We start from the raw sequence: 19,799 nt of genomic DNA on the forward strand, positions 1-19,799 counted from the left end.
TGATTAACACATGTAATAAAGGTGCTCTCGGTACTCTTCCCAGTGCTGCAATATTCAGGTGCCGATCTCTCTAGGCACTATACAGATTGCTTGTATGTTCAACAGCGCCACGGCTCTGCTTAAATTGTCCCCTGAGCCAGTGTGCATTCCGTTACCCAGAAAGCTGAAAACCAGAAGTTACATGCACCGACATATTTCGTCCAATACCAGATGTCCTCATTATATTTCTGCAGATTCTTAGAACCTTTGATAATATTAGGTACTGTAGATGATATATTAAACGTTTTTACAATTTTATGTTGAGGAACAGTATTCTGAAAGTGTTATGCCACGTACATACAGCCAGACTTTTCGACGGACTAGGTCCATGGACTTTCTGATCGAACAGACTTGGCCACCCACGAACGGACTAAGTCTATTCGAAAGTCCATGCGTTTTGAACGTGATGACGCAAACGGAACTAAACAAAGAAGTTCAATAGCCAGTAGCCAATAGCTGCCCTTGCGTTGTATTTAGTCTATTGGACTAGCACACAGACAAACGGTTTTCACGATTTTTAGTCCGTCGGATAGATTTGAAACATGTTCTATTTCTAGGTCCGTCTGATTTTTTTTATAAAAAATGGATGGACTAGCCCACACACGATCGGATTGTCTGACGGACTGATCCTGTCGGACCTAGTCTGCCGGAAAATCCGTTCATGTGTACGTGGCATTAGATCATTTTTAGACGCAGCTTTTTACAAAATGGTGAACATCTACCCATCTTTACTTCTGAGACACTCTCTAAGATGCTAATTTTATACCAAATCATGTTATTGACCTGTTGCCAATCAACCTAATTAGTTGCAAAATGTTCTTCCAGCTCTTCCTTGTTAGTAACACTTACTTTGGCAGATTCTCTGTTGCCCTGTCCCACCTTTTTTGAGACATGTTGCTGCCATCAATTTCAAAATGACCTTATTTTTTTTCTTAAAATGATACATTCTCAGTCAAACAAATTCCATGTTTTCTATTTTTTATTGTGAAAAAGATATTGGCTTAAAAGATTAACAAATCATTGCATTCTTTTTTTATTTATATTTTATACAGTGTCTCAACTTTTTCAGAACTGGGGTTGTATGTATTTTATACAGTGTCTCAACTTTTTCGGAACTGGGGTTGTATGTATCCCTGTAGAAAAGATATTTAGGCAGATTTGAAATACTGTCTGTGTCCCCAAGACATTTATCTTTTTGTTATGTCTGACACCTGAGCAAGAAATGAAGGTAAATCTCTTCAGCTGCAAAGGACATAAAATACTTACAGGGATTCTGCATTTTCCTTATTCTACAGGAACATTTGTTTTTATTGCTGTCCCCATAAGAAGATTTTTGTTCACTTTTTTCTTCAAAATATATGGGAAGGGAGAAAAAAAATCTTCCAAATAGGGACACAGTAAAAAATTTATAGTTCTGATCTTTTGAAGTGGGTCTTTAAAAAGTGGTTTGTCAAATGGATTTCTGGCAATTCAGACTTCAGATCTCTGAGATCTCATGTCTTTAAAATGATAGTTTAGTGTGACTTGGTCGATAGGAAATTTTGTGAACAATCTTATTTGGTTCAAGTCTTCATAAAAAGAATCAATCATGTTTCACCAGTGCTACAAAATTTGTCTATTTAGAAATGCTTGATTTTAATTAGTTGTCACCCATATACTAATATGTTACCTTAAGCATCGCTTGATTCACATGGGACCAAAGTAGGGTTCCCCAAATTGGTCAGTATTGACTACCAGGACATAATGGGACTATCTAAGGGGTTAATAAAATTGCTTAGGTTAAAAGGGTCAGAAAATGTTTGGGAGTCATGTTGTTGATAAATGATGGAAGGTTAATTGGGGTCAATTAATATTTTGAGGTACCGGTAAACCTCCACCCCAGGCCCTAGTTCTGTAGATGAGGTGTCCAGTTTCGAGACAGTGCTACCAAAGGTTGGATGGTCAGCTGCCAATGAGAGCTGCCTTGAGTTGTATTAATCAGCTTTATTTTGTTTCTGGGCTTGTTTACCAGCATGCTTTGCATTGCATGGCTGTGTCTGTCCCTCTTTCAGGGAGGAGATACATATGTGTTCACTTTTTCTACTAAGCTTACTCCACTACCTCAAATTCTGTTGGAGAGCCTGTGAGTACACTCAGCAATAGAAGTGGTGCCATAAACTTATTGCTGTGTATTTACGAAAAACTCAACAGTCATAATGGCAGCTGCTGATACCAAGAGGAAGTATTGACAGTGCCCACAATCATATTATTGTTATCAATTATTATTATTATTATTACCATTATTTCTAGTTGATGAGCTGAAGAGCCTGGGGACCCCTGGACTAAAGCCATTACCATGTTACTCATTCTACAATATTTTGATAGACTGTTAAATTTTAGGCCTCCTACACATGAGGTTTTTGATTTGCTCCTCTAAACGACAGAACTTCTGTCAGGAAAAACTTGCGTAAAAAATCGGCCTAAACCATGTATTGCACATGCATTTAAACACATCAAGTATTTGAGCGTTAATGGATTCTGTTGGTCAGAATATTTGTTTATTCTGGTTATCAGAATACATTTAAGCTCAAGCCTGCCTAAATGCGTCTAGCAAAATCTGCTAAAAATTTGAAATCTACAACTTGTGATACATTAGTGTGATGGTCATTGGGAAGAATTACCTCCTTAGCTCTTGTACACATGGTTGGACATTCCGACAACAAAATCCGTCGGATTGTGTTACATACACACGGTAGGACAAAGTTGTCGGAAAATCCGATCGTTCAGAACATGGTGACGTTATTTCGTTACGACGGGACTACGTTTAGGCTAGTAGCCAATAGGTTTGGTCTAGGAATTTGATCTGAGCATGCCTGCCACTTTGTCCGATTGGAATTCTCTACAAACGATAGGACAAAGTCCCATCGGACTATGTTGTCGGAAAATTTTATAGCCCAGCTCTAAAACTTTGTCAGTCGGATATTCCAACGGAAACAGTCCAATGGAGCCCACACACAGTCGGATAATCCGACAGCACGGTCCGATCAGAAATTTTCCGTTGGAATGTCCGACCGTGTGTACAAGGGCTAACAGATAGTTAAAAAGATCAATGGTGTCAGTGGGAACTTATCTGAGAGGCAGAAATTGTCCAATGCTGAAGGAACCCCTAGCAACCTCTGGAGGAACCCTAGGGTTTCACGGAACACTGGTTTAGAATCACTGCTGTAAACACTACTGCTCTAGCACACCTATTAACACCTACAGTATGTATAGAGATGCTTTCACAGGCTAAAAAAAATGGCAAGTGCCTGTAAAAGTAATGTTTTTAAGCCTGGTGCACATGAGGCCTTAAGAGGTTGGTTGGTATTTTAATCTTGTTTATGTTTTGATGCGTGAATTCTTATGACTATAACGGAAGGAGAGGTCTCAGCTGATGTTTTGTCATTCATTGGTATGTGAGTACACCATGCACAAACTTAGATTTCTTTTTCTGACCCTCTAGCAATGTTGATGTCATGCCCACAAGCTTAATATATGTGTAAATTAATAAATGAGAATATTAGGCATCTACTCTCCAGTAATGTTGTTAAATGCATAACCGACTTATCAACACTAGTACCATGTAATCAGATCTTTTGAAGTTCATATTCTATATAATCATCCCTTATCATCTATGATGCACCATTTTATTAAAACATTTTGACTTCCTTTTAAGTGACATATCGACTCAAAATATTTTAATGACAAATACACCTTAAACTGGATTTTCAAGAAAAATGAGATTCCACATTTTAAGGGGGATCTTTGTGTATCAACATGAAAGAGTCTTCTGCCTGCACAAGACCCCATTAAATAGCACCCTCCATCCTCTTATTTATTACATTACTTATTGCAGTGGGCTTCAACCACTGAAATGCAGACTATATTTTTAGGCTTAGACTGAATAGAATATTTTGGGCTTGCTCAATTTTATGTTTTTTTGTTAAAACAAAACAATAAATCTTGTTAAAAAACAATTTTAACCTCAGACTTCAACACCAGAGTTTACATGCAACTGGCAAGTGAAATCTGAATGGCAGCACTTTGCACCAGTGAAAACAATAATAGAGATATGTTGGAATAACTCTAAATGCTATGTGGAAAGAGTCTTAACACATAGTCATAGGGGTTGATTTTCTAAAGGCAAATAGAATGTTTACTTTTCAGGGGAAGTTAAACTTTCCAAGGGAACTTTCCCCAGGGCTTAGTGAATATGGTGAAGCTCTGCTGGCGAAGCTTGGGTATTCTTTGCAATGTCTGGAGAAACTTCCCTTGCAAAGTGAACAGCCTATCTGTCTTTAGTAAATCAACCCCATAGGGTATTCTTATTTTTCCAGGAAATCCCATAGAAATTACCCAGATGTACAGAAATGAGAAGGTTCCTTGTGCTTAACAGGAATTGAAGTTATTATATAGTATACATATGTACAGAAAGTATAGTCTACATACTATGTAAAAACCATTAATGTCAACTCTGCTTGTTTCAGGGTTAATGTCTGTGGAGGCAAGTGCTGTCATGGTTGGAGTAAATCAGCTGGATCTGAACGATGTACAAAACGTAAGTATTCAATTCCAAATTCACCCCTTATCATCATTGGAATGCCAATCATATAAATATGCTATAATAACATTTTAGATGTGAAACATAATAAGCCAACTCCATTGTTTTGCTTTTTTTGGACATGTTTGAAAAATAATTTTAAACCCAAAGATTACATAAAACCCCCAAAACATTATACATTTTCTGAGAGCAGACACCATAGAAAATAAAATGGTAATTCCAATTTTTTATGTCACACGACATCAGTTGTTTAGGAAATGCAAAATTTCAGTATATATACTTTTTATTAAAAGATATATATGTTTTATTTTGGATAGTGTAAGTGAGGGTTATAGCGCCAGTCAGGTTTTTTTTTGCCGTCTGTTTCTTATTGAAGAGATTTCCCTTCACTACTTATCCTATAGCCAAAACAGAAAGTGAGAGTAAATTCATCCAAAGTGAGGGAATCACGGGGTGTCACCAGGGTCACTAGAACACCATTGGAAGAGTTACATGCAAACTAACACATGTAGATTAATATTCTAAAGACATCATAGAGTATATTAAACCACACATGACCAGAGGTCATTGAAACCTAAATACTCAGAAATATTTAGGCCACTTTCACACTGAGGCGTTTTACCGCTAAAAATGGCACCTGTAAAGTGCCTCTCCTGTCACCTTTCACACTAGAGCGGTGCGCTTGAAAAACGGGCTGCCCATTGAAAAGTCAGCGCTGGCAAAGCGCCTGCAAAGCGATTCGGCAGCGGCGATTTGCAGGAGCTTTTAACCTCTTTTTAACCCTGGGGGGGGAGGGGGTTTAAAAACGCACCGATAAAACCAGCAGCGCTTTACAGTTCTGTTTGAAGATCTGCAAAACAGTCTGACTTTTCTTTTTCTTTAAATAATAAAAGATCTCTGAGTCTGATGATATTTACCAGATTCAACCTCTAATAGTATATATCTCCTCTAATAGTATATACAGTATATCTCCTCTAATAGTATATACAGTATATCTCCTCTAATAGACCAATGCACACTATGACTATGACATTTGCCTGCATAAATCATTTTTGCAGTGCTTTTAAGAGTGTTTGTTGATGGACATTTGCTTGCTTCAGACTGGTGTTGCATTCTTATACAACTCTATGACAATGCACAACCAACATAAATGAAGTGGGTAAAATGCACTTGTCAGTGAATTATGAACGGTCTGAGAAACATCTCAATTCATGTCAAATTAACACCATCATTATAATTATAATAATAATGCCGGCCTTAAGGAACATAATATTTATTTTTTGGTATAAATATCCTACAAATTTTTCCTTCTGAGAATATATCCTACATATCCTGACAAATACGCAAAAATATTTTTTTTAAATTGCATTTTTGGTTCCTTTATACGTAATCATTTTTAAATAGTTAATACAAAGCAAAAAAGGTAGAAGCAGCACTTGACAGATATAATTTTATGTCAGTTGCTTACTCAGCAATGCTGTAGAAAGCACATACGGTAAGTCTTTTAAAGGTGGAATAATGTGGGTCCTTTTTTATTGCTTTGAGAAAGGGTATATTTTTGATTTTGGGTAAGCTGATGGGGGTTATTTACTAAAGGAAATTCCACTTTGCACTTGAAAGTGCATTTGGAAATGCAGTCGCTGTAGATCCGAGGGGGACATGCAAGGAAAATAAAAAAACAGCATTTTAGCTTGCACATGATTGGATGATAAAATCAGCAGAGCTTCCACTCATTTCAGATCCACCCCTTAGATGTAGAGCGACTGCACTTCCAAGTGTACTTTCAGTGCAAAGTGGATTTGCCTTTCTTACATAACCCCCAATGTGTCTCTCTGAGGCCGCGTACACACGGGCGGACTGTTCGCTCAACTTTGTCCGCTGAACAGTGTTTCAGCGGACAGTCCGCCCGTGTGTGGGCTTTCAGCGGACAGTTTCAGCGGACAGTTTGACGGACAAAGTCTTTCGGAAATTCCGAAAAACTGTCCGCTGAAACTTTGTTTGAGCGAACAGTCCGCCCGTGTGTAGGCTACTTTCGAAATGAGCAAACTGTTCCCGCTCGGAGGAAAGTCTGCTCATTACGAGCGCGTCTCCAGGTAGGCGGGGCCCGCGACGGAGACGTCGCGGGCTCCGCCGCCTGGAATGGACTTAAAGGGGAACCCCAACGCCGAAAAAAATCGGCGTGGGGGTCCCCCCAAAGTCCACAACAGACCCTTGTCCGAGCACGCTACCCGGCCGGCCAGGAAAGGGGGGCGAGCGAGCGCCCCCCCCTCCTGAGCCGTACCAGGCCGCGTGCCCTCAACATGGGGGGTGCCTTGGGGAAGGGGGGGCCGCGCGGCCCCCCCCACCCCAAAGCACCTTGTCCCCATGTTGATGAGGACAAGGGCCTCTTCCCGACAACCCTGGCCGTTGGTTGTCGGGGTCTGCGGGCGGGGGGCTTATCGGAATCCGGGAGCCCCCTTTAATAAGGGGGCCCCCGGATACCGGCCCCCCACCCTATGTGAATGAGTATGGGGTACAATGTACCGCTACCCATTCACCTGTAAAATAAAAGTACCCAAAAAAAAAAACACAACACACGAGAAAAAATATTTTATTGCACAGCTCCGGGGGTCTTCCGTCTTCGGGGGTCTTCTCGCCGGACTCCTCCGCTATCTTCGTGTAGCTCTTTTGCTAGCGGAGGAGTCCGGCTTTCTTCCTTCCCGCCGCCGGCCTCTTTTCCCGACTTCGGGGGTCTTGTCCCCCTCTTCGGTTCTTCTGCCGGGCCACCGCGCCTTCTTGTAGATCTTTTGCAGGCGGTGGCCCGGTCTTCTGTCGCCGCTGTCGCCGTCGCCGCCTTCCGTTCTTCTTCTTCTTCTTGTTCTTCTTCTTCTTCTCCAGGAGATGTTGACACGACGCTCTCTCCGGCCGGAATGCCAGAGCCGCCCTGCGCTGCCACTTATATAGTGACAATGGGGCGGTGTCACATGGTATATGTCACATGGGTTGGTCACATGGGTTGATGTCACATGGTGACCCCGCCCCCTTACGATGTCATAGTCCCCATGTGACATCAACCCATGTGACCAACCCATGTGACATATACCATGTGACACCGCCCCATTGGCACTATATAAGTGGCAGCACAGCGCGGCTCTGGCATTCCGGCCGGAGAGAGCGACGTGTCAACATCTCCTGGAGAAGAAGAAGAAGAAGAAGAAGAAGAAGAAGAACGGAAGGCGGCGACAGAAGACCGGGCCACCACCTCTAAAAGAGCTAGAAGAAGGCGCGGTGGCCCGGCAGAAGAACCGAAGAGGGGGACAAGACCCCCGAAGTCGGAAGAAGAGGCCGGCGGCGGGGAGGAAGAAAGCCGGACTCCTCCGCTAGCAAAAGAGCTACAAGAAGATAGCGGAGGAGTCCGGAGAAGACCCCCGAAGACGGAAGACCCCCGGAGCTGTGCAATAAAATATTTTAACCCTGTGTTGTGTTTTTTTTTGTACTTTTTTTCACAGGTGAATGGGTAGGGGTACATTGTACCCCATACTCATTCACATAGGGTGGGGGGCCGGTATCCGGGGGCCCCCTTATTAAAGGGGGCTCCCGGATTCCGATAAGCCCCCCGCCCGCAGACCCCGACAACCAACGGCCAGGGTTGTCGGGAAGAGGCCCTTGTCCTCATCAACATGGGGACAAGGTGCTTTGGGGTGGGGGGGCCGCGCGGCCCCCCCTTCCCCAAGGCACCCCCCATGTTGAGGGCACGCGGCCTGGTACGGCTCAGGGGGGGGGGGGCGCGCTCGCTCGCCCCCCCTTTCCTGGCCGGCCGGGTAGCGTGCTCGGACAAGGGTCTGTTGTGGACTTTGGGGGAACCCCCATGCCGATTTTTTTCGGCGTTGGGTGTCCCTTTAAGTCCATTCCAGGCGGCGGTGCCCGCAACGTCTCCTTCGCGGGCCCCACCTACCTGTACACGCGCTCGAAATGGGCGGACTTGCCTCCGCCTTACGTGGGCGAGTCCGTTCATTTCAAAAGTTGAGCGAACTGTTCGGCAAACAGTTCGCTGAAACAGTCCGCTCGTGTGTGGGCAAGTCCGCTCATGCAAATTTTGAGCGGACTGTTGCGGCAACTGTTTGACGAACAAAGTTTCAGCGAACAGTCCCCGCGTGTGTACGCGGCCTGAGAGCCTTAAATATAGAGTCCAGTGCAAGCCATACAGCACCAGAGGATGTTGTGGCTAAATTGCAGATGGCGCTACCAAAGCCAATCCAAGATATCACAAGCACACCATGTTCAGATTTTGCTTAACCCTTTCACTGTCAAGTGCCCGCCGATTGCCAAGTCAGTACGGCATATGGACCTCCGTTCTCCCTCTTCTATAAGCTTATGGTCACTTGCAATGACCATAATCTTATATCAGAATTGTTTAGCAGACTATAACTCTGATCAGCGGATTATAACCGCTGAATGAATTCTGAATGAGTGGAATTTCTATACAGATTCTCATTCATTCAAGTAAAGTGATACAGTGAAAGGGACTATCTTCAGTCCCTTTCCCTGTCTCAAAAAAAGACATATGGGGGTCTGTTTAGACTCTGATATCTCACCAAAGACCCCCCACCCCCGAGAAGAAGAGAAAGCAAAAAAAAAATGACTGTAAAAAAAGTAAAAAAAAACAAAAAAAATACATAAACGTAGTAAGACCCCCAGGTCCGCCGTCACTCACCCCTCCACGGTGATGCCCCCCCCCACACTCACCCCTCCACGGATACCTCAGCTTCTCCTCCCGGCCAAGCCAATCCATCCTGATTGGCCAGGAGGAGAAGCCGAAAGACGGTAGCGAATATTAATTCGCTATTGTCACAAGTTGGTGGGTTTGGGGTGCAATGCGCTGCGCCCCAAGCCCAACCTTTTTCAAGCCAATTAGAGCCTCAGGCTCTAATCATGTGGCTTGAAAAAAGAAAAGAAAAACTCATACAGATGTATGAGTCCGGTGCTGTGCAGGGGGGTAGCGCCGCAGCGCCCCAATGGACCATAAGTTCCTGGTAAGACACCTTTCACATGGAGTGGACTTTTTCAAGCAGATCTGCCTGCTCAGTGGGGGATCTGTCTGCTGATCCCCACTAAGCAGGCGGATGACAGGTCTGTGTCCGCTCCACTGATGCAGAGTGGACACGCTATTCTCTATGGGACAGTCAGATGGAAATGCCCAGTTCTATTGGATACCATCCGATCCGATCTGCTAGATGGATGGGGAATAGAATCTCCATCTGTCTTTTTAGAGCGGACTGGATCGGATCCAGGAAGGTGTAAACAGACACATGTCCATTTAGATCAGCCTCTCCATAGAGAACAATGGGTGGTCCAATTGGGCCCACCTGAAAAACGGACAGGCAGACTCGATCGATGTGCTTGTGGGAAAGGGGCCTAAGGCCTTGTTCACACAGGGCATACACAGCGTACCTTTACAGGGACGCACATGTGTTCTGTGCATCTCTGTGCAGGCGGTCCCATTGGTGTAATTTGGGATGTAGCAACTGCACGATCAGAGACGTTGCTCCCAATTTTACATCCATGTAGGCCCATATGCATTGCCCTGAGCTCACACTGTCTGCGTTTGGGGTCATGTACCCACATGGATGTCAGATTGGGAACAGCAGCTATGCCTTGCAACCGTTGCATCCCAATTGACATGAATGGGACTGTCTGTAAGGGGATGCATGGAACACCTGTGTATCCCTGTGTGGGTAAACATGGCCCCCCATGGGCATACACTTGAGTATTACACATGTGAACGATGCTTTAGTACTAATTTAGCAGGATTTTTGTAATTTGCGTAGGGCTGAAACAACTAATCGATTAATTGACAACTAATCAATTATAAAATTAATCAACTACTATTTTCATAATCAAATTAATCTGCCAGCCGATTAGTTGGCTTACATACAGAATACATTATTTGTTTACATATCAGGAAATACAGTGCAGCACACATACAGCTCAGTACACAGTCCATACATGTCAGTAAGTGCCTGAGAACTTGTGAATGTGTGAGGAGCAATGCCTCATGGGACATGTAGTCCTGGGCAAGAAGTGAGTGGTTCTAAAGGCAGAAGTTTTCTTTACCTTGCTATTGGGGCACTCTATACTGTACTTAACGCACAGCAAAATGCACTGTAGAAACAGATCAAAAGCAAACTGCATAGGTGTGTACCGAGCCTTATGCTGGCCACAAAGATCCATTTTCAGATGAGAATATTCATACAAAAAATCTTTGTACGATCGCTGAATGAAAGAATGTTGTTTGAAATTTTCACTTGCTTTTAACATTCTGTTTTAAAATGAATGCAATTTCTGAACAAAAAACACATACACTGTCTGAAAATTCCTTTGACCCCACTAACGATTTGAAAATCTAATGAACGTTCTTAAAATTAAATTTTTTTTTGAAGGAAGACATTGTTTTTGTATGGCCAGCATATAATATATTATGGTTCTGTTTGAAGATCTGCAAAACAGTCACATTTTTTTTCTTTAAATAATAAAAGATCTCTGAGTCTGATGATATTTACCAGATTCAACCTCTAAGCCCTTGTACACACGGTCGGAGAATCTGTCGGAATGAGTCTTATCGGACCGTGTCGTCAGATAATCCTGTGTGTGGTATGCATCGGACTGATTCCGTCCGAATCTCCGTCCGACCCAATTTTCCAACATGTTGGAAATATTTCCCGACCAACTGGGCCGGACGGACCTAATCCGATCATGTGTAGAGCATTTTCATCGGACCAAGTGCCACGCATGCTCAGATCAAATTCCTACATCAAAGCTATTGGCTACTAGCCTGAATGTAGTCCCATCGTAACGAAATTACGTCATCACGTTCTGAAAGATCGGATTTTTCGCCAACTTGGCCCGACCGTGTGTATGCAACAGTTTTGGACACAATCCGTCGGACTAAATCCGACGGGCAAAATCCAACGGATTTGGTTGGCAAAATCTCCGACCGTGTGTACATGGGCTAATAGTATATACGGTATATCTCTTCTATCTGTTATTCTCAGAGTGGATTCGAGATTTTGCTCTCTAACCATATAGTTGGTTATTTATATTTACCATAGAATATAGATAATTAAGAATAAAATGCCTTTTTTTTTAATTGTACATATTTTTATTAACTAAATTATACACCATACTTTTAAGGTTATTAACAGATTAATCGATTATTTGAAACAATAATCGGCCAACTAATCGATTATGAAAATAATCGTTAGTTGTGGCCCTAAAGTTATGTTGTGTTATGTGCAATATTCATGATTTTTGTGTATTTTTAGTGAAAATAGCGATATGATGATCATTTGTACAATTATTGCGGGGCGTAAAAAATCAGTAGAACTTTTCTTATTCTACAGGCCATGTGCTTTTAGAAAATGTATAGTTTGAGGGGTCTTTTCAAATTCTGAAAGCTGTAAGTGAAAAATTAAAACCTCCAGATTTTTTGAGAAATTTTGGGTACGTTCCATTTTCACCATTTTGCAAAAAGACACAATTTAAAATTTACAAATATTTGTTATTTATTAACTCTATTAAACTCTATTTTAATTAAAGTGTTACTAAACCCACAACAGTAAAATCTTTCTATTTGTGCAGAATAGCATGTTTGTTATACTCACTGTGGAACTTAAGTGGTAACCCTCTGCATTGTGTAAAAAGGCTCTTTGATCCTGTATGGACAGATCCTCCCCACCTGCAAGGTCTCTCTTGGCAAAGCCAGATAAGCCAGATATGACACTGTGAGGGTGGTACTGCTGCACATGCTCAGTTTGGTCTCTATTGCTGGAGAGAACATTTCCTGGTTAATCAGAGCTAGCCAGGTTACATGATATTGACATCACACATGTGGGAGTGTATACAGATCCTAAATAACAGCCCAGTCCCTCCCTCCTCCTCCATGCCCAGTAACTAAAAAAGAACACAGTGGGCAGGATGCCACATCTTGATTGATAATTCAGGAGCCAAAAATTAAAAAGGAAGTCACACTGGACTGCTGCTACTGCACTCAGATGAGCAAATGAAAATGAGAAAAGGACGAGAACAACAAAATTGGAAAGTGTGGCAAAAAAATCAAATGGAGATGGAATCCATGCAAGATTCAAAAACAGTTTATTTTTGACAAATCATGTAACCAATATACAGTACAAATAGGGATGACAATCAGAAGAGCCAAACTCACTGTGATATTGTGGAGCCAAAGGGTGAAGAGATGGCTGTCCCACTTCTGTGGGGCCTATAGAAGGAGGGGGCTACTGACCAAAAATGGGAAGCCTGATAAAAAAAAACATCCAGAAACTGGGAGCAGTGACCATCAGGGAGCAGAAAAGCTCAGCATAGATCCGGGGTGCATGATCACTTGTACAACCAGAGTGGGGGTGGCAGATCCGCTGCAACAGCCGGTGAAACCAAAGGTGGATGCTGGAGGAGAAGCGAGAGCGAGGTTGAGTGTCAAAGCAGGTGCTGGAGCTTGAGCGGTATTAGTCCAGCAGGTGCCGCTCAAGGTGCCAGTAGGTGCCGCTCAAGCTCCGGCACCTGCTTTGACACTCTTCACATCTCCTGCTCTGATTCCTATGATTAATCAGGCTTTACCGACGTCTTCTGTGGTCAGAGTGTCTGACGAGGCTGGGGAGGAGTACTGTGGTGTCTGGATTTAATGGTGTCATCCCATTTGTACTTTTTGCCACTTCCTGAGTCTGTTTTCCAATTTTGTTGTTCACATCTTGATTAATGGATGATCTGCCTCCCATAACAGCATGAGGACACAGGCTATAGCGGAAATCTCCTCCTACCTGAATGAGCAGACTCTGCAGTTTGTCATGTGACCGTGGTATACAGATCAGCCAAAAAGGTATATAGTGGCAGTATTTTAATGTAAATAGAAGGTTTATAAGCTATGGGCACTGAAGGTGGGGCAGATGAACTATTTCATAGTACTGGGTTTAGTAACACTTTGAAAATGTCTTAAATCTCTCAAGCCTTAGACAGGTTGTTTTGAGGCTGCCTAATATTGTATAAACATTATAATGTAAAAATCAGGCTCTGGGCATAAGTAGGGGTCGTGGACCAGTAAAAGTTCCACATTTGGTAACATTTGTTGGTGTGCGTTCCCCCGGTCTGGGGTAGCAGGAGGAAAGGTTTTTGCAATATGCTGAGCGGCCTACAGGTTTCTTTGGCTTCATGCAAGAAAAGATTGAAAGCTGGAAGAGACTAAAACCAGTACTACACTTGAGCAATTTAAGAAACGAAGGGGTTTTGATATTTAAAGGTTTTCTTTTTAGACCTGTCATTTATGAAAAATAGACATCATGTACTTTTGTTTCCTGTGTTTCACCATGTGCCTCTTCAGTAGTACTGGAAAAGTCCTTCTGATTTATGCACTGACATTGGGCCTAGAAGCTGTAGCAGCCCACCCAGACTGCACTCTGCTTTCTGTAATGTTGGTGATACTTTAGGAAAAAACTAAGAAAAGAATCTGAAAAAGAACTTGAAACTTACTTACTATTAGAAGTCATCAGATTCTATACCTGTTATACTATGTGAAATTTGCACTCCATTTTGATTTTTAAAAAATTGCAGAAAACCTAAACTACCTCAAATGAATCCCCGAATCAAATACTTATAATACAAGGAAGAATAAGTTGTAATAAACCTAAAAAAATAACCACACAATTAAATAACCACAACTAACCTTTAAGAAACTAAACAACAAAGGAAGAAAATTGATTGATTAAAAAAGAAAAGAAAAATGGGACAGGTAAATTAGCCAACAAATCTAAATATAATGATTTAAAGACTCAATTCATCTTTTGGAACATGTTACATGTTCCTTCTGTATTTAGGGTGGAATATTTAAGATGTTGCAGCTCCTGCCGCTGTGGGGTTTTTCTCCCTGCACCCGTTGTCACTTTTTGAAAAAAATGTGACTGTGTGGGGCTGCATCATTCATTCACAGTACCGCCATACACCATGACTGACAGTTTGGAGTTCTGAATGAACTGCGAGGGTGCTGATGTTTATTTACAGCATTTAACAGACAGCCCGTATGCAGGTATGGGCAGAAAGCTGCAGCGTTTGTCTGCAGAAGCCTGACATTGAACTCCTGATCCACTGATAACTGGTGCAGTGCTTTCCAGGCTCCTGCGGGACAAAATGCTAAATGCTCTTTTTTTTTCCTGCAAAAATATGTGCATTTATTATTTTTCCATGAAAGGGGAACTTATCTGTTAAGGACTCTAAGGCCGCGTACACACGGGCGGACTGTTCGCCCAACTTTGTCCGCTGAACAGTGTTTGGGCGGACAGTCCGCTCGTGTGTGGGCTTTCAGCGGACAGTTTCAGCGGACAGTTGGACGGACAAGGTTTTTCGGAATTTCCGAAAAACTGTCCGCTGAAACCTTGTTTCAGCGAACAGCCCGCTCGTGTGTAGGCTTGTTCGTCAAACAAAGTTGCGCGCATGCTCAGAAAGGATTTTCACGCCGAAAGCTATAATGCAGTGTATAGGACGTCGTATTTTGCGTCCCGTCGTACGTGCCGTTCACGTCATCGCGCACGGTTTCAGCAAACTGTTCGTTCGTCGTGTGTGGCCATGTCCGTCCATGCTAATTTTGAGCGGACTGTTTGCCGGACAAAGTTGGGCGAACAGTCCGCGCGTGTGTACGCGGCCTAAGTGCATTGGATGCTCATGCGCTGCAGGGTGGGGAGGGGTGCAGCCAAATCTGCAGACAAGTGAAGCAGAAAAAACATTTGCAATGACCTCCATAATTGTCTGTCATGGTGATCAAATGATTGAGAAACATGCTGTTCAATTCCTGATCATCAATCAGAGACTAGCAGCTGTCTGCAGCAGGAAAGTCCTAGACTTTTCCTTTACATTTAATTGGAATTCTTCCTTAAATTGCAAGCTACAATACTAGCTTAGGTCAAAAAGGAGCAAAAAGTTGCTTACCTATTGAGAAATGATTTAAAGACTTAAATTCACCTTTTCAAGACAATTGCCTATGCACTCTAAGGGTCTAAGCAGGTAAAAAAAGCTCTGCAGCTTTCTCTAAACCTTGTCCTAAAAGAAAACCTCCCATAATTAGCATTCCCTTGTCCTGCCTTTTTGACTGGGCACTCCATCCATTGAGCGCTTGCCCCCTGCATTACAGGAGTGAGCACTCTCCCTCATTCCTCCTTGGTGCAGCTTGGGGAAAGAGAGTTTGGGGTTTTAAATGAGGGAGAACACTTGCTACTGTGATGTCAGGGGGTGAAAGCCGAAGGCTGGAGCCTCCTAGCAACAAGACAGGATGGGGGAATGATTAATATGGCTAGGGTATTTTGGCCAGGCATCCAGGGAGGTGGAACCATATGGCCTACACATATGGCACTTGCATTAATCATCATTTTTCAGAGCTGCACAGCTCACAGCTTGGAGCCCCTTGACTGCATAGGCAATGTTCTTTATAAAGTGAACCTAGCCTTGTAATTCCCATGATTTCCAGCAATATAATATAGTGACCTGCAGATGGCACTGTTGTTTAGGTTGTCTATTGAAACCGAATACTAAACCGTTATTACTGTACGCTCAGAAGCTGGCAATGCCTTTAGAAGAAACATCTTGGAGTTTACATCTCAATTAATAATTGTTTATTATGACTTAGAATTGATTGCAGCAAGCAAGTAGAAATGCACACTTAAACAACACTTGAACAAGGATTTTAAATCCCTAATTACAGACCACAGGGCATTATGGAAACTGCACTGCGAGATAAATTCTTATCTGTCTTTACTTGTTTATTGGAACTAAGTAGTACGTGAGAAAGAAACAAGCTATATTGGTGCTGCCAAATTAATGAGGATTACTAAATAAGGTTTTCATTTTTCATTTTGTTCAATATCTACTTTTTAATTACTTTGCACATTTCCTGTAGATATCTGACTTCAATTTATTTCGCAGAATATGTTAAAAAAAAAAAGAGCTTTCAGTTATGTATTATGTGATGTAATACAAGTAAGGTAATGGGGGGCTTCAAAGGGCATTTGTACTGAGCCCCAACACCCTTGGCACATTTTAGTGTGCCGTTGTCTAAATTGATTTGTGGCTCGCCCACAGTGTGTTCTGCACTATGCAAGTCCTCACAGAAGGTCACATTTTAAGCTTGTAAGCAAGTTCAAGAAGGTCATGTGAACTTACTTAGTGTAGGACAGGTAAGCTACAGAGGCAATGCACAAACTTGGTGGATTTTATTTTATGTATAGGTGTTTTTTTTGTACATCTATGCCCACTGCACACGGCAAACATATTTTAACATGTACACTATCTTAAGCCTCATACACATAGACAGAATGTCGGGAGATATTTGACAGTACAAAAAATGTCGGCCGACATTCTGCCCGTGTGCATGTTGGTCTGTCAGAAGCCAGCCTTTTGGATGTGCATGCTGGAAAACCAGCAGCCGACCAACTCCCAATCAGCTCTCTCAGCCAATGGCAGAGATCGCTGATTGGAGTGTTCTGGTGAAGGGGTCATCCCCCTGTCAGAACACAACTGCTCAAAACTAATAGTGTGTACCCAGCTTTACATTTTTGTTATTTAGGGCTCTAGTTAGAAAAAATTTGCTTTCTAAATATATCAACAATTGTACAAGAGTAATGAATAATATCCATAATGTTTGTAATATACATAATTACATAGTCAGTAAGGTTGAATAAAGACACCAGTCCATCCAGTCCAACCTGAGTGAGTATCTACAATTGTCCCTATCCCTGTACATTGTACATTGCCCACAGTACATTGCCTACACCATGTTTGCAATAGTTTCCATATTACATAGGTAAAGGAGGATGATAGCTAAAGCTCTTTTGGCTATACTTCCCCTATAAATCACAGGAGTGAAATTCGGTCTGCGCTCCTGTGACCTGTTATCAGCCAGCAGCGTGCTAAAGCCTGCTGTCATCTGATATCAGGCTCAAGAAAGATCCCGACCATATGTTATGGATCCACCCAGATGATTGGAATAGCACCTTGCTTCGCCTCTCAGCGATTCGCTGAGAACCTGAGCCATCACCTACTGCCCGCCCTACAGCCCAACGCTCCAGTGAGTACTGGAGGGGAGGGCTGAAAGCCATTGACTAACAGTCATGGCTCTTTGCTCAGCATAGAGGGGGTGAACTGAGTGATCAGCTGTGTTTAATCACTCAGTTCTCAAGGTAGAGCTTCCAGGGGACAGGTGCAGCTGGGACCAGATCTGCAACCATCTAGGTGAGTATGATTTATTGGGGGGGGTTCTCGTGTTTATCAGGTTGTATTAATCAGGTTGAAAATAGACACAAGTCCTTCTTGTGTGGGATTCACACAAGGTCACTGACCAAATATGGTCATGCCCATATATGATTAGTGACATCACCCCAAAACTCTTCCCCTTTGCATAATTACAGTGGCAGAGGCTGTCAAGAGTCAAGCAACGGGATCAGATGTAGTGCAAGGCTGTGTTTTGTTTTTCTTCCTGTGGGCATCGGGTATCATGATTGACATTGATCTGCACCACTAGACTACCTGACTAATGGTGGATTTACATTGTAGCACTTTTTAAAAAATTATTGACTTGTCAAAAACTGTTTTTTTACACTTTATTTTTGTGAAGGCCTAGGAGTAATAAATACCCCTTACTTATTTAACAAGGGGGGGGGGTATCTGGGGGTCCCCTTTTCATTAAAAAGACCTTCACAACCAGCAGGCCAATGTTGTGGAGAAGAGGTCCTTGTCCTCATGAATGAATGAATGAATGAAATACTTATATAGCGCACAATGCGAACTGAATCGCCTCATCAACATGGGAACAAAGTCCTTTGCTAAGGGGTTCACCCAAAAACATACCCCCATGTTATTTGCGTGAGAGTCACCCTGAAAATCCATACTATGCTCAAAAGGTCTGGTATGAAATTTGGGGGGCTCTATGGCATTTTTTTATGGGGTCCCACTTAAAATTCATACCAGAATTTTTTTAACACTATCCCCATTCTTCACAATCACCTGTCAATTGGGAATCCCAGCTGACAACTAAATGTGCAGGATGGGGATGGGACACTGCTTGTTAGGATGTCAGGTGCTGGCTCTCTAACAGACAGGAGAAAGCTGTCACATTTAGCAGCGGTAATAATACCGCTTATAACGTTTAACTTTATACTGCAACTGGAGCATTGTTTGGCTGTTTGCACAAGATTCTCTGTAGACAGTACACATTGGGGGTTATTTACAAAAGTCAAATCCACTTTGCACTACAAGTGCCCTTGGAAGTGCAGTCGCTGTAGATCTGAGGGGGATGTGCAAGGGAAATAAAAAAGAAAATAACAGCATTTTAGCTCTCACATGATTGGATGATAAAATCAGCAGAGCTTCCCCTCATTTCAGATCTTCCCCTCAGATCTACAGAGACTGCACTTCCATGTGCCCTTTCAGGGCACTTGTAGTGCAAAGTGGATTTGCCTTTCGTAAATAACCCCCATTATTTCCCCTGTGCAGTGTTAGGCTATTTTATATTGGTGAATGTTAACTCTCATGGTTAGATGTTCTTTTCTCCAAGGACTGAATGTTACATTCGCCCAGAAAAAGGCAACACTGACTCTATTGCACCCGTACAGACATTAAGAATATATTTTCTTACACTTACACAAATGTTGAGACATTTGCAAAGCAAATTTAAAAAATAGACCCCCTAAGAGATACACTGAGCATAATTTCTCATTTGTATGCAATTAGACACACTACACCAATTGTTGAATGTGATAATGAAAAATAATAATAACCATATTAAGCTTAATTCCCAAAACTATAAGGTATGCAGTATTTTTATTACTGTGCACTCATTTTTGAATGATCGAAATTTATATTTTCACGCACTAAACCGAACAGATTAGAAATGCAGTATTTAATTATTAACTCATGTTATATTTATTGCACAGGCAGTTTGAAACATTTTTAAGGTATTGTGACAGAAAAAGTCAGATTAATAACTTTTTCCTACTCCCAGACCTAAGATTCTCACCTAGTCTTATAGCAAGAATTAGTTGAATCACAATACTGCCATTTGACTGGATTCACTGTCCAATTTGGACCAATTTAACTATGTATATACCAAGTCCGTGGGATTCCATTAGAAGCTATAAATTACTGTAGAAGGTGC

General features: G+C 42.3%; 1 protein-coding gene across 4 annotated transcripts in view; it reads left to right on the forward strand.

The window, feature by feature from the left end:
- Positions 1-19,799, forward strand: part of LTBP1 (latent transforming growth factor beta binding protein 1) — a 466,869-nt gene that overhangs the window by 45,537 nt on the left and 401,533 nt on the right. For all 4 annotated transcript variants that reach the window (XM_077486428.1, XM_077486427.1, XM_077486431.1 and 1 more), the window contains exon 2: positions 4,545-4,615. In XM_077486428.1, the coding sequence (XP_077342554.1) occupies positions 4,545-4,615 (71 nt within the window). The remainder of the gene's footprint in view (positions 1-4,544; positions 4,616-19,799) is intronic.

The sequence above is a fragment of the Lithobates pipiens genome, unplaced genomic scaffold (genome assembly GCF_037356315.1).
Source record: "Lithobates pipiens isolate NorthernLeopardFrog02 unplaced genomic scaffold, aLitPip1_a1.2 Scaffold_18, whole genome shotgun sequence".
In the NCBI taxonomy this organism is placed as follows: domain Eukaryota; kingdom Metazoa; phylum Chordata; class Amphibia; order Anura; family Ranidae; genus Lithobates; species Lithobates pipiens.